The sequence below is a fragment of the Rhinatrema bivittatum genome, chromosome 3 (genome assembly GCF_901001135.1).
Source record: "Rhinatrema bivittatum chromosome 3, aRhiBiv1.1, whole genome shotgun sequence".
Taxonomy (NCBI): domain Eukaryota; kingdom Metazoa; phylum Chordata; class Amphibia; order Gymnophiona; family Rhinatrematidae; genus Rhinatrema; species Rhinatrema bivittatum.
Window position 1 is genome coordinate 160942287 of NC_042617.1, and position 16283 is coordinate 160958569.

At 40.7% G+C, this 16283-nt stretch overlaps 1 protein-coding gene across 4 annotated transcripts in view; it reads right to left on the reverse strand.

Annotated features, from left to right (window-relative positions):
* TTC27 (tetratricopeptide repeat domain 27) overlaps nt 1-16283 on the reverse strand; it is a 521976-nt gene that overhangs the window by 35973 nt on the left and 469720 nt on the right. For all 4 annotated transcript variants that reach the window (XM_029593895.1, XM_029593892.1, XM_029593893.1 and 1 more), the window contains one exon: nt 13073-13238. In XM_029593895.1, coding sequence (XP_029449755.1) covers nt 13073-13238 — 166 coding nt within the window. The remainder of the gene's footprint in view (nt 1-13072; nt 13239-16283) is intronic.

The following is a 16283-nucleotide window of genomic DNA, read 5'->3' on the forward strand; positions in this document are numbered from 1 at the left end:
TGCACTAACCACATCCTCTGGCAACAAATTCCAGAGTTTAATTGTGCGTTGAGTGAAAAAGAACTTTCTCCGATTTGTTTTAAGTGTGCCACATGCTAATTTCATGGAGTGTCCCCTAGTCTTTCTATTATCTGAAAGAATAAATAACCGATTCACATCTACCCGTTCTAGACCTCTCATGATTTTAAACACCTCTATCATATCCCCGCCTCAGCCATCTCTTCTCCAAGCTGAAAAGTCCTAACCTCTTTAGTCTTTCCTCATAGGGGAGCTGTTCCATTTCCCTTAGCATTTTGGTAGCCCTTCCCTGTACCTTCTCCATCGCAATTATATCTTTTTTCAGATGCGGCAACCAGAATTGTACACAGTATTCAAGGTGCGGTCTCACCATGGAGCGATACAGAAGCATTATGACATTTTCCGTTTTATTCACCATTCCCTTTCTAATAATTCCCAACATTCTGTTTGCTTTTTTGACTGCCGCAGCACACTGAACCGACGATTTCAATGTGTTATCCACTATGACGCCTAGATCTCTTTCTTGGGTTGTAGCACCTAATATGGAACCTAACATTGTGTAACTATAGCATGGGTTATTTTTCCCTATATGCATCACCTTGCACTTGTCCACATTAAATTTCATCTGCCATTTTGATGCCCAATTTTCCAGTCTTACAAGGTCTTCCTGCAGTTTATCACAATCTGCTTGCGATTTAACTACTCTGAACAATTTTGTATCATCTACAGATTTGATTATCTCACTCGTCGTATTTCTTTTCAGATCATTTATAAATATATTGAAAAGTAAGGGTCCCAATACAGATCCCTGAGGCACTCCACTGCCTACTCCCTTCCACTAAGAAAATTGTCCATTTAATCCTATTCTCTGTTTCCTGTCTTTTAGCCAGTTTGCAATCCACGAAAGGACATCACCACCTATGCCATGACTTTTTACTTTTCCTAGAAGCTTCTCATGAGGAACTTTGTCAAATGCCTTCTGAAAATCCAAGTATACTACATCTACCGGTTCACCTTTGTCCACATGTTTATTAACTCCTTCAAAAAAGTGAAGCAGATTTGTGAGGCAAGACTTGCCTTGGGTAAAGCCATGCTGACTTTGTTCCATTAAACCATGTCTTTCTGTATGTTCTGTGATTTTGATGTTTAGAACACTTTCCACTATTTTTCCTGGCACTGAAGTCAGGCTAACCGGTCTGTAGTTTCCCGGATCACCCCTGGAGCCCTTTTTAAATATTGGGGTTATATTAGCTATCCTCTAGTCTTCAGGTACAATGAATGATTTTAATGATAGGTTACAAATTTTTACTAATAGATCTGAAATTTCATTTTGTAGTTCTTTCAGAACTCTGGGGTGTATACCATCCGGTCCAGGTGATTTACTACTCTTCAGTTTGTCAATCAGGTCTACCACATCTTCTAGGTTCACCGTGATTTGATTCAGTCCATCTGAATCATTGCCCATGAAAACCTTCTCTGATACGGTTATCTCCCCAACATCCTCTTCAGTAAAAACCGAAGCAAGGAAATCATTTAATCTTTCCGCGATGGCCTTAACAATTTTTTAATGTTTATTTTAATCGGCAAGTGTTTAAGTGGGCCCACCCATCAAACAACAAAGATGCTCTTAACACAGAAGCTTGTATTTTTTATAATCATCATAGGTATCATGAAGAAAAATTGTTATATTTCTATTTTCTACCACTTCACTAACATTTGACAGCTTGCACACAGGCAATGTGAAAGTTGAGAAACACGGAAGTGATAAAGCATTCAGTCTCATCATATGGATTCTGCAGATGGCGATAGGTAATAATTCAATCTGAGATATGTGACATACTTTTTATGTATATTGTATTTTGCAGTTGTACACTGCACTGGCCAGATTTTCTGTGGGTGGTAGATAAGAAACTGGAAATAAAATAAAATAAAGATAACACACCCACTAAACTGTGGGAAATTAGAAGTCTAACAAAATTTAAGAGGAAGGAAAGTGCTTTGCTTCTTGCTCCAGGTCAGTTCAGAAACATTATAAAAAAAACTTTGCTCTGCATGCACACTACTCATTTAGGAATAATCCTGGAAATGATAGACCGGTGAGACTGATAGTGCCGGGCAAAACTAAAACCAAAAGTACTGAACATATAGGGGCAGATTTTCAAAGGGATATGCGCCTAACCCCCGAAAAGCTGCCCCTTCCACCCCCTGCACGCGCTGAGCCTATCTTGCATAGGCTCGGCGGGGCGTGCAAGCCCCGGGACACGCGCAAGTCCTGGGGCTTTCCTGGGGGGCATGTCGGGGGCGTGTCTGGGGGGCGGGTCGTGGCCAGCGAGTCATCGGGGCATTCCGGGGGCGTGGCCGCAGCCTCCGGACCGGAACATGGTGTGCTGGCAGCTGGCCGGCAGGCGTAACTTGTAAAGTAAAGGTGGGGGGAGAATTTGTTAGGGCTGGGGGGGCCGGAAGGAAAGTTCCCTCCGAGACCGTTCTGAAATCGGAGCGGCCTTGGAGGGAACACAGGATGACTGCGCGGCTTGGTGCGCGCAGGCTGCTGATTTTGCGCAGCCTTGCGCGCGCCGACCCTGTATTTTATAACATGTGCGCGGCAGCGCACGCATATTATAAAATCGGGAGTAGATTTGTTCGTGCCGGGTTGCGCGAACAAATCTACTCCCACGCGCACCTTTTAAAATCTACCCCATTGTCAGACATGGGGAAGAGTGAACATGGTTTTAGCAAATCTACTGCAATTTTTTGAAGGTGTAAATGAATACAGATAAAGGTTAGTTGGTTTGTATAGTGTATTGGAATTTTCAGAAGGCATCTGACAACATCCCCCATGGGAAACCCCTTGGGAAATTGGGAGGTAATGGGATAGGAGGCAGTGTTCTAATGAGGAGTGGTAATTGGTTAAAAGACGGGAAACAGAGGGTAGGACTAAATGATCCATTTTCTAAATGGAGAAAGGTCATTAGAGGAATAACACAGGGCACTGGAACCTGTGCTGGTTAACAATCATAAATGAACTGGAAAAGAAAGCGACAAAGTGATATTACCAAATCTGCAGATAACACAACATTATTCAAAGTTGTAAAAAATAAATAAATAAATAAAAAAACCCAGCAGCAGATTGAGAGAAAATGCAGAAGGACCTTGCAAAACTAGGAGTCTTGTCAGCTGGATGGCAGATGGAATTTAATGTGGAAAAGTGCAAAGTGATGCACACAATGCTGGGTTCTGTACTGGGAGTCGCCAGCCAGGAAGAGGACCTTGGAGTCCTTGTGCACAACTCATTCAAATGCTTGGCTCAATGTGTGGTGGTGGTCAAAAACGCAAATAGAATGTTAGGAATGATATGAAAAAGAATGGAGAATAAAATGGAAAACAACATATTGCTTCTGTATCAAGTTATGGTGTGATTTCATTTCATATTTATATACCGCACATACCAAACTTACAAAGCAGATCAAGATGGTTCACAGTAGAATATCATATAAGTGTACATAAAAACAGTTAAAACCTCTATAACCAAAGCCCCTCCCATCAATTAAAACACATTCTTCCCTAACCCCTAATAGAAATGAAATCCCTACTGGAACTGAAATTATGTCCCACCTACACTTTTTGCAGCTGTACTTCCTTCCCTCCTCATTGCCTAAAAAGCCAAGTTTTCACTTTCTTCTAAACAACAAAATAGTCCCCCTTTTGGCAGACCTCTTCAGGTGCTAAATTCTATAATTCAGCCCCTATCACTGAGGACATTCTCTTACGATTTTTTATCTTGCCCATTACTCTCCAGGAAGGCACCTGAAGGAGGTTTTTCATTTCCTGACCAGCGCTTTTCTAGATGGAATATACAGTTTCAACAACACAGATATCCTGTTCCCTTTCCTTTCATTACCTTAAAAGACCAGAGTCCTAATCTTAAACCCGATCCGTTCCCTCACCGGGAACCAGTGCAGCTGATAACACAAAGGACCAGTGCCCAGCCTCCTTAGACAGCTGTAAACAATCTAGCTGCCACATTCTGCACCCGACGGACAGATCTTTCTGGTAACCCCAATCAGAATAGCATTACAATATCCAGTAGAGGTGTAAAATAGGCCCGAAGTACGTTACAAAATGTAGACCTGTTCAGTAATAGTAACCAGGGGCCATAACTGCTGCAGTTTTAAACATGCTCTTTGCACAATTCCTGAGATATGAAAATCTGGGGTAAACTCAGCATCTAAAATTACATCCAGATCCCGTCCCTGGAGTACTGTGTGAGATTTTGCTAGCCCATCCCAAAAAAGACATAGGAACTAGAAAAGGTGCAGAGGAGGGCAATAAAAACGATAGAGGGGATGGCATGCCTCCTCTATGGTGAGAGGCCTCGCAGGTTAGGACTCTTCAGCTTGGAAAAGGGATGGCTGACAAGTTTATAAATCATGAGTGGGGTGGAACAGATAAATAAAAAAGTTATTTATCATTTCAAATGCAAAAAGAAGAGGACATTCCATGAATCTAGCTAATAACAGATTTAAAACAAACTGTAGAAACTACTTTTTCAACTCAGTGCACAGTCAAGCTATCATGCCAGAGGACGTGATCAAGGCGACTAGCAGAGGGGTTTAAAAGACGTTTGGGTCAAACTCCTGGAAGAAAAGTCCATAAAACATTATTATTAGCCAGGTAGATGAGAGAAAGCTATTGCTATCCCTGGGAGAAACAAACAAATCTACTTTGGGATCTGCTGGGACCTGGACTGGCCACTGTCGGAGACAGGTTGCTGGGCTCGATGAACTTTGGTCAGACCCAGCATGCATTACTTATGAGCTCTCTATATTATTCCATGAAATTGTTCATTTTGCTCCATAGAATGAAGAAAAAAAACTCATATACCCCTTCCTCCAATAAAAAAATAAATGCTATTTCTAGTCATATGTAAAATGACTAGTCAAAATGTGTTTGCAAGTTTCACTAAAACTAATCCGAGCTGACAGAGTTCAAGTGAGGAAAAGGCCCGCAGGTGCCAAGTCGCATGTTAAACAAGCATTCTCCAGGGCGGATGCCTTTCATCGTGCTGACCCACTTGGTTTCCCGAAGAGAAGCCAAGGAATCTAGGAGGCAATCTTTAGTGAACAGCTGGAAACTCCCCCCACAGGTGCCTACCACAAAATGATAGGTTTAAATAAAGGAAAGAACAAACAGTGTCTTTCTGGAAAGTCATGCTATAGAGAAAAGACCACAAAGCACTACTTTTGTTTCACCTCAAGACGTTAACAGCATGAAGCATTAACGATGGATTGTGGCTGCTCTGGGTCTTTTATCATTGCTTGGAACATAAGCTCATACTCAACACTACACGTGATGGAAAGGGAAAACAAAGCCTTTATGCCAACATTTGCTTGCTTTTTTTCGTGGATAGGGTGGTAAATTGGGATTATGAAGATGGAATTAATATGTACTGATTTTATTTTAAAATGACCTACAAGAAATATACAGAGCTGGTAATCGAAGTGTGCTAATCTTAAGAAAACACTGATAACCGGGTATGACAGCAGAGTTCCAGAATTAGCACTTTTGAACTATGTTCGCACTGAAATTGAAAACAAAAACACTCTGAAATCAGAGAACAGTGAGTATGTGTGTGTGATGGAGTGTGGTGGGAAAGAGAGGAGGGAGCAAGGGTGTGGAATGATCAATTCTGAAAAAAAAAAAAAATCCAGAAACAGAGTAAATTTTACAAAGTCACCGATACAAACTGGGATATATACTCTATATATCTTTTATTTATTTTGCAAAATATGTTCAATGATATAGTATATTCTATCTGACAGGCAATTGCTAGATGATGGGTGTAATCTTTCAGCAAAATCTGCTATCTGAATAGGATTTGACTATGACTATTAAGACCTCTAGTTTAATTTATCTTGATGATTACAACGCCTTGTATATTGGTGTCCCTATCAGAAGTATTCAAAGGCTTCAAAATATCCTGAATGTGGCAGCAGGCATACTGTCAGAATCAAAATGATGGGAATATAATTAGACCAGTGCTTGAGGAGTTGTACTGGCTTCTAATCCGGGTTTAGACAGCTTTTAAAATAACAGTTTAAAATTTTTGGCTTTGCAGAATTTTGGTCCTTCTTATTTAGCAAATCACCTAGATGTTTAAAACCCAATCAAGCAGTGCTTCTGAGAACCCCTCTGTTGTCAGCTGCAGGGCTACAGGGCACCTGGAGAAGAGCTGTCTTATGTAGCACCCAACAATTTGAAACACTCTTCACTGAGAAATCCAGATTATGTCGGAATATTTGAGTTTCTGAATAACCTTAAAAGCGTGGCTGTTTACATCTGTATTCTTGTGTTGATTCAGATTTCTGATTTTGCAAGTACATGAGCTTAATGCTTTCTTGTATTACTTCACATAATTGTTTTGAGTGAATTTGTGGTTTAGTTGATTTTGGATTTTTCAGTCTTCGAGGTTAGTTTTGGTTCAGCTCCTGAAACAATCCATTTAGCTTTGTATTCTGTTGCAGTCTTTTTTTTTTCTCTTACCAAAATGTCTATCCAGGACAATAAATTACTTTGTACAACTCAGATACTAAAAGGTTCCTTGCATGACTTTCATATCACACTGGCTCAATTTGTGCCAAGCTACACTGTTCAACTGGATATGCTTTATTCAATGAGGTATGTGAGAAATAAAGAACATAAACCCTAGATAAAAGAAAGGCACTACAAGCACATGGCAAAGGAGAAAAGACAAAGTGGTGGAACTCAAACTAATACCAACTGATAAATTATCTCACTCTCTCTGTTAAGAGATTAAAAATGAAGTGCAGACATGGATGTGTTTCAGTATTCAATGCTTGCTTCACAGGAATTAAAAGCAAAGCAATCTGTGATGCTGCCTTGACTAAATGTTTGCAATGTCTCAAGGACAACCCTGAAGATGTTCCAAATAAATGATTACTCCAATGTTGTTGTGATAAAGAAATCCTGAATTTGATCCAGAAAGACTCTCCATAGGATGTAAAGGTCACTCTCATGAAGGAAGTTCAAACATCAAGTTAAAAAATACCTATAGTATCTGAACGTAATCCGTTTGAAATGCCGAAAAGGAGAATATAGAAAACCCTAAATAAATAAATCGCCCAGGGGTGAACTTAAAACTCCAGGCAGGTTGCTACACCATCTGCTGTCCCAAGGTTGTACTTCAATCATTGGCAACAATTTCTGCTCTGCAATGTTTTAGTTCAGTCAGAGCCTCTCAGGGTGTTAAGGCTGCTCGTCAGCATTGAGATCAGTGTCAGCGTCTTCAAATACTCAAGCAATACCATGGGCTGCCAATCTACCAGTTGGCTACTTCATCTGCCAAGACGTAAAAAAAGAGAAGGGGTATGCCTTAATCCCATACACATCAAACGCTCTTCTCCTCACTTATGTTGATAATTTATATTTATATTGTGGCTATTGACCCAGCAGGATTGCCATATCTTTACAATTTACAGATTATAAAAATACAAACAAATGCCATTGTGGTTTAATACTAAACATTCAAATGGCATGCTTGATCTGTGTGATAACTTCCATAGGAGTAACATTTTTACCTACATACAACTGAAGCACAGGGAAATCTTGTGACAGGCTGTCTCAAATAGGGGTCTAATAAGCTAATGTGTTTGTGCATGGCAAAAAGCATTTGTACAGCAAAAAAGAGGCCAACAGAATTTCCAAATTCTGTGGATTATTTCTTGATGCCTCAACCCAGCACAATGCAAGTATTCTAATGAGCTGTACTACATGCAAATGCATGCAAAGCAGCTCATTGCCATACCAATAGAATGTGTGTGCATCCAAAAAATTTTTAGGTGCACACAAAACTCCATTTACTGCGCACCAAATGAAACAAAAAATGACAGCACATCCCTATAGAATAATGTAGTTTGTGTTCAACTTTGGAAGCAATATTATTCCAGGAAAATTAACTAGGTGTAGTTAAAGGTATAGTTAGTGATCCCCCAGGATCTATGGCAAGTTAACACACATGCCCATGCTCCAAGAGCACCTGTAAAAGGAGTCACAAGTGTTAAAAAAAAAAAAAAAAAAAGGCTCCTGCCCTAGAAAAAATGTCTCTAGCATTCCATGGGGCAACTAGTTGACCATCCCTCCATCCTTGTGCATCCTGCAAATGTATTAAAAAAAAACCCTTTCAAGCCCCACCTACTGCCTTTTCCCCCCACCCCTTGGGGTAATCCCCATCCCCCAGTTACTCTCCACTTGCTTCTGCCCCACTGGCACCATCTTGGAAAATGGCGCTGGCTAACCCACGGCTCTTGCCAGGTGTTGCGGCAGAGCTTCTCTGCATAATGGGCACAGTCTGTAGTTTTTCCAGTTTGGTCTATCCTTACTTCTGAAAGCCTCCACAATATTTCTAATCCCAGCTGCCCTGAGAAGCAGCAGCTAAGTCTGGGAATCAAACCCATTGCTCCTGCATGATACATGTTAAAAATAAATAAAAAAAAAAAAAATACAAAGCTGCTTTTTACTTATTTAGATTTGATTCTCTGTCTTGTCAGAGAACACTCTCAGCAGTTACAATAAAACTTGTACATGAATGACGGAAAAGACATTTCTAACCCAAGCATCTGAATAAACCTCTCTTTGCTCAAAATTTATATACAAATTCTTATGTTCAATCCAGTATGCCTATATACCTAGACTTTGACCCTAAATATGCCCTAATAAAATTCTATATATAAATCAAAAACATCAAAAGTACCCTGACTTATACTGTTCTATTTCCTAACCTAAAACTACTCAAACTAATCTTATCTATCATCCTGGGTTAAACACACAGATTAGTAAATGCTCTCTCACTTTAGCTTGGTCATTTAAGCAAGATGACAGGAATAACTGTCCCTATTACTTCCCTCAACAGTCTGACCATACAATATTGACAAAATGAATAGCTATGTGGTAGAACTAATATTCGATTACTTAAAGGCCTAATCGAACAGCCAGGACTTGATCTTTTTCCTAAAATAAACAGAGCGAAGCTCAAAGGGAATGACTTTCCATAAACTGGGACCAGTGTAGTTTTGTGAGCTACTTCTAACTTCACCTGGGAAGCTGGAGGAACCTGAAGCAAGGCTTGTTATGAAGAATGAAAAGATCTAGATGGTTTGTAGAGAATCAGGTAGAGTGGACTAAGGTGGTTTAAACCTGTATCAGTCTTGAATTTGACCCTTGACACTACTGAGAGCTAATGTAAATGTTTTGGCAGAAGCATTATATGGTCTTTGAAACGAGCCCCTATGAGAAGCCTACATGTGGTGTTGCAAGAGCTGAGGTTTGGTGTAACAGTCTAGGGCAGAGCTTTCCAAACTGTGTGTCGGGACACGTTAGTGTGTCGCCTGCAGTGTGCAGGTGTGTCGCGCAAGCCCGGTCAACTCTGATGCGAGTTTGGGCTTTTTTTTTTCTAGAGATTCACTTTTTTTTTTCAGTTTATGGGTTGCTTATTATTGGGTGATTTTTGCTGTCAATCGCGTTTTTGAGGGGGCTTGGTGGGTGGAACGAGCCCAGCCATCCTTGCATTGGATGCCTGCTGCCCGATGAGGCCTGGCCATGAGGAGTACTGACTGCAAGCAGCAGTGTCTGGTGATCATGGAAGGGAGTGAAGCACTTAACTGGCAACAATCAAAAAGACGAGGTACATGAGTGTGGGGGCCAGACATGTGCTGGGGGAGAGAGAGATGAGTGAGTGGGGGGCAAACGTGCTGGGGGGACAGACATGTGCTTGAGGGGGAGAGATATGAGTGTGTGGGGGCCAGACATGTGCTGGGGGGGAGGAGAGAGATGAGTGTGTGGGGGACAGACAATTTGTTTTATTATTGTTTCTCATAAATTATAACAATAACATGAATCTTGGAATATAATTTTAATATAAATTTAAGGTTTTCATGAGAGAGGTTGTGTCGTGAAACATTTTATTTATGTATATATTTAAGGAAACATACATAAATTGTCGAAATATGTTTCGTTTCGTTTAACCTTTAACCTCTGGTTTACTAGTAGACTGAATTACTGTGTCGTGAAATTATGTTTGTCTAAAAAGTGTGTCACCAACATGAAAAGTTTGGAAAGCTCTGGTCTAGGGAGTAAATCATGGTATAGGGAATTGCAGAAGTCTAATCTACTAGTTACTACTGCATGCTTAGAAGTTGCCTAATCTTTTTTGGGAAGATAAGAAAGCAATCATCTAATTTTCCGTAGGCTGCAGAAAATGGCTTTGGACTATAATGAAATTTTTGGTTCCATAGATAATTTGTTACCCCCAGGCTGTGTACCAACTTCTTCAGGAATAATTCCACCTCATCGACTACCAAATAACTTTTTCCAGTGTGCATGTGCAAGCTTGCCCAGGTTATCGTGTAACTTTACAAGCTGCTGTGATTAACTGAATTTGGGAGAAATTGGGTGTCAAAATACACTTTTAAATAAGATTCACTGTGTATTATAGAAAAATACAGGGTGACATTTTCAATCAGAAAATGCACAAAACAAGAAGCTTCCTTCACAGACCAGGACATAAGAACATAAGATCTGAAAATCTTGTTAGAGCACAATAAAACAATAATAAATGTAAAAATTCCCCTCAAGCTAACATATCATAACACTAAAAATCTTAATTACAAAAATCCTAATCACTTAAAGAGAGTTTCTGTGAAAAAGAAACCAATTTCACCAAACACACTGCTGAAGCCATGTTGGGTCAGGCCAAGGCCCAATGAACATCATCCCAACATTGAGGTACAAAGACACATTCATGCATCAGACTTGAAGCAAATGCTTGAAGGTGGCTTGTGCTCTTTAACTTACTTATGGTCTACTAAAGTGAGAGTAAAGAGAAAGAAGTTGTTTCTAAAGTCATTCAAAAACTTCTGGGTAGACATATTTGTATTGTTGCTGCTCCTGCATTTACTTGCTCTGTTTGCGCCAACCTGAAGGATTTCACATGTCTGAAAATAAAAGTATTTCTTTTGCACATTTCAGTACTGAAACACATTTAACTTGAGTCCTGGCTTTTGCTAGAAGTGTTTAGATGAATATGCCAATGCTACACTTTCACACACCATCATCTAGTTTTATCATACACAGAGCCCTGACGGATGAAGCCTGTAAGTTATGCACATTGGGTAACATTCAAAACTTCAAAGTTAGAAATGTATTTGCACCTATGGACAAAATTTCAAAAGAATATATAGATAATGCTATTTACTCTAGCTCAATTTAGATACTCATTAAGCTGTTTTACAATTCCACTCAAGCCCCAGAGGAAGCCAAACTAGAAAGAATCATATGTTATTTCACACAGACTATTTATCTAGTCAACATCAGGTTTGGCTGCAATGTATATATGCAATAAAAAATACAAAAGCAAACCATGCAGGGGCAGCAGCATGCCTTTTTGTTTGGGTGGGGGAAGCCAATCCAACCAAACTCTGCTCCTTCAGGTCTCGCTCTATCTCCCCCTTCTCTAATCCCTCTTCTCCCTACTCACACTGACCAGTGGCAGGAGGAGCAGCAGCGCGGTGGTGCGTTGGGTTGTGTCTTCTTCCTTCTCTGCCACCTGGCCTCACTGCAGAGTCCAAAGCAGTTGAAAGCAGCAGTGTCAGGGCCAGAGCTGTAGACGTGGAAGACTCTGCCACTCACTGCTGCAATTCTCCTCCTCCTGCCACCAAACTGCTGCTGCCTGCCTGATCCAGGATCTCCGCCAGATTTTGCTTAAGCCCAAGGTCCTTGTGGCCTACTCCAGTCTGACGTCTATGAAACCATGCATATACAAAGAAACATTGAAATTTGACAGCAGAAAGACTGTATGGCCCATCCACCCAATTCATTTAGCTTTATAAATCCTATCACTTCCTTACAGATCCCCTGTATTTATCCCATGCATTCTTAAATTCAGATACTGTTTTTGTCTCCACCATTTCTGCTGGAAAGCTGTTCCACAGATCCACCACCCTCTCTGTAAAGAAATATTTCTTAAGATTACACCTGAGTCTATCCCCTTTCACCATTATCCAATGACCCTTAGTTTTACAGCTTTCTTTCTAATGAAAGAAGCTCACCTCCTGGGCATGGAAACCTTTGAGATATTTAAATGTCTCTATCCTCTCTTTCCAATCCTCTAGAGTATACATGTTTAGATCTTTAAGTCTATCCCCATATGCTTTAGAATGAAGGCCACTATTTTAATGGTAACCCTCTGGACCAAGTCATCCTATTTATATGCTTTTGAAGGTGCCCAGAACTGTACACAGTATTCCAAATGAAGTCTCAGCAGGGTCGTATATAGGGACAATATCACTTTTTCTGCTGACCATTCCTCTCTCTATGCAGCCAAGCAACTTTCAGGCTTTTACCGTCCTTTTATCCATCTGTTTGGCCACCTTAAGATCATCAATATGATCACTTCCAGATCCCGCTCTTCCTTAGTGCTTAGATGAATTTCATCTCCAATACTGAACACCTTTTCCCTTGGGTTTTTCATCCTAAATGCATTACTCTGCATTTTTTAGCATTAAATCTTAGCTGCCAGATCCTAAACCACTCCACGAGTTTTGCTAGATCACTCACTCTGTATGTTTTCCACACCTTCCTGGTCGTTCAACTCTGTTACAGATTTTGGTATCATCAGCAAAAAGACAAACCTTTCCCAACAATCCTTCGGCTATGTCGCTCATGAAAATATTGAAAAGAACCAGTCCAAGGACCAATTCCTGAGGCACATTGCTAGTAACAACCCCTTCCTCGAAGAAAACTCCATTTACCACTACCCTTTGTCACCTTCCTCTCAGCCAGTTTCTAACCCAGTCAATCACTCCAGGTCCCATTCCAAGGGCATTCAAATTATTTCTAAGACTCCTTTGCAGAACTAGAGCACTTTTCAAGTTTGACCCCATTCAAAATTTGACCTAAACCGGTCCATTAGCATTAAAGTTGTTATTTTTTTTTTTGCTAAAGTGGAAAAGTACTAAAAATAGAATACAATTAGTCTACTAACCTGCACATCTTTGTACTTGTCTTGTAAATCCATAAGCCGGTGATAAGCTTTAATAGCTTCTGAAAACTCTCCTATGTCGGTACTGGTAAGAATGTAGTTCTCCCAAATCTGCCAGTGCTCATAGTTGCATTTGATGGCTTCTTGCAGAGTTCGAAATGCTTTCTCTCTTTCAAAAGTATAAATATAAGGGATAGATTACAAGGCCTGTGACTTAAATAGAAGCAGCACAACACACAGTAAGTAGTTCCTTGCAATTGCAAAACTCAAATTTCCATTGAGTATGGAAACAAACTTACAATTGGCAAGTATCATTTGCCTACAGAGGAAAACAAATTAGAAAAGCATTTTAAATAGAGATCCCTGAAAAGGGCAGTGGTGTCAGTTTCTCGCTTTTTCTGCTACTCTGCAAATTATCATCTCCTTTCACATGCACCCAATTAGAGGCAGAGATCGTGAAGGCCTCCTGAGATGCAGTAAAAGGAAAGAGAGTGATGCTATTGATTATTTTTACAGAGCCGCTTCAACTTATAATACAAAATTTTACCTTGTTTGCAGGAACAAAACAAATGTCCATTGCTTTTAACTTGTTTTAAGCTTATCTTAATTGCTTTTTTTTGTTTTGCTGTAAGAATGGCGAACTGGGCATTCTTAGAGCAAAACTGCAGCATTTTGAAAATAACAGGCGAAGGTTATTAGAATTTGTGGGGAAAAGACTGGAAAATTCCTAATTTTCTTGCCCACTCACACATGGTTTTAAATGCATATCATTCCTATTCTTGTGTGTCCCGGTACCCATAGTAATGGCAAGCAGGTGTCAGTTGACAGAAGAAGAAATGACTAATGGTGTCCCGAAAATATACGACAACATAAGAAATTGCCATGCTGGGTCAGGCCAAGGTCCTTCAAGCCCAGCATCCTGTTTCCATCAGAGGCCAGCCTGGGTCACAAGTACCCAGCAGGATCCCAAAAAGCAGATCTATTTCCTGTTACTCACACCCAGTGTTAGTTATAGCTTTCCTTAGTCTACCTGGCTAATAATGTTTTCAGGACTTTTCCCTCCAGGAAACTGTCCAAACCTCTTTTGAACTCCACTGTGCTAGTCGCCTCGACCACATGCTCTGTCAATAAATTCCACAGCTTGACAGGGCTCTGAGTGATGAAGTATTTTGTAAGATTTTTTTTAAATCTGCTGATTGATAGTTTCATGGAGTGTCCCCTTGTTTTAGTATTATTTGAAAGGGTAAATAGTCATTATTTACTTGTTACACCCCACTCACGATTTTATAAACTTCTATCATTCCTCCTTTCAGTCGTCTCTCATTCAAGCAGAAGAGCCCTAGACTCTATAGCCTCTTTTCCTCTGGAATGATTACTCTAGTACCCAATTTACTAGGTCTAATAGTAGTAGACCTTCGGGAATCCCTCCCACTGTGGCAAAAGACCACACTTTATATGCCACACAAATATTCACAAATGCACCAATTAATTACAGAACTGCTTCTGATGCGGTTTGCTAGGTAGATATTCTCTTTCTTAGCACTTTCATTTTGGAGAAGATATAGGTTTCGACCCATCTCTGATTTACAGAGGAAGAGACCCTATTTTCAAGGAATTTTTTGCAACAGACAAAAATAGGGAGAGACCCCCTTTGAAAATTAAGGTCACTGTAACAGGTGTATTCTGACAAAAGCAATTGACCAATCACTTAAGTAGGTCACATGGCCATGCTTGGCACAGAATGGACAAAATCTTTCTGAACTTCCAGGAAAAGGCGACAGCCTGTTGCTGTACACGTGTGGAGGTGGTAATCCTCAGTTTCATTTATTTAGCTTTGTCTGCAGAATAGAGGTGGAGTGGGAACAGTGAGGGAACCCACTGTGAAGGGGAGGGCGAATGGGTTTAATGTGACTGGTGAACTTCTGTCTTCAGAGAACACGTGTTACAGCTAAGCAACTCTGCTTTCTCCGCAGGCATGCAGTTTCATCGATTCACACACATGGGACTCCCTAACAAAGTTGTCCAACAAAAAAAAAAAAAAAAGGAAAACCACCATCACCGAGCAGTAAATTGTTTTTTGGAAGGAAAACCCTTTTACATTTTAACTCTATTTTTAAAAAGGGAAGACAACCCAAAATTATAACAAGAAAAGTATTGTAGAGCAATTCATGAATGCTTTTCCCTAAGAACATCCCCCAATTATTGTAAAACATGTTATGAGTTGGTTTAAATTCAATCCTACCATGACCCCACAGCAGAGCCATCCTTGTTGAGGGGGAGGGAGGGAGGGAGGAAATGGATCTTGGGGGGGGGGGGGGGCGCGCTTCTGTTGCCATGGAAGTCTTCCTTCCACCCCTCTCCCGGCATCTTAACATCTGAATCACAAAAGCTCACAATCGATGCCACTTTAGTTGAGAACTGGTATCCCAGGGTCAGGGCTGAACCCAGTGGGGATACAGGGCCTGGGATGAGTGAACCCAAGCCTGCCTCCCTAAGATACTAAAGAGTGTGCTTGTGAGAGTGCGCATGTACTGGGGAGGGGGAGAGACCCCTCAGACTGAAGAGCAGGGGAAGGGTAAACTGTTAACTTCTGGCCTGGAGCAGATGTGCATGGGCCACTGAATCTCTGCCCCCCCCCCCCCCCCGGCACTCCTGAGGAATGGGAAGCTATGCTAGACATTGTGTATGTGTGTGTGTGTGTGTGTGGGGTGGGTGGGTGGAGAAGAAAGCAACTATGGCAGTGCTGCCCCCCTCCCCCCCCCAGCTCTGATTGCTCATCTCCACCACCACTCAAGAGCAGACCTAGCCAACTGTGGTAATGGGAGAAAAAATATGAATTGCTCTGCAGTTCTTTTCTTGTTTGTTTCTTTAATTGGTTTACACCGGAATAGTGGGATGGTTAGATATTTTTAATAAACAATCCCATTGAAATAATGTACTGGTCTCTTTTTTATACAGCACTCTATCGCCAAAATACTTATGTAAGACCCTCTATTCACGAGTAGGCATATATTGTACCATCTCGTTTGTCATAGGGGTCTGAATTACTTTTAATAAATCCTGCGTTCCTTTTGTTTGCTTAAGTTTTTCAAGTTATCTTAAAATGTCTACACGAAAATTATAGGGAACTCCCAACTAATATTGCACAACCAATGATGAATACTTATCCACAGTGAAAAGGTCCCAAAAGTCCCGACATGGCCATGTTTCGGAC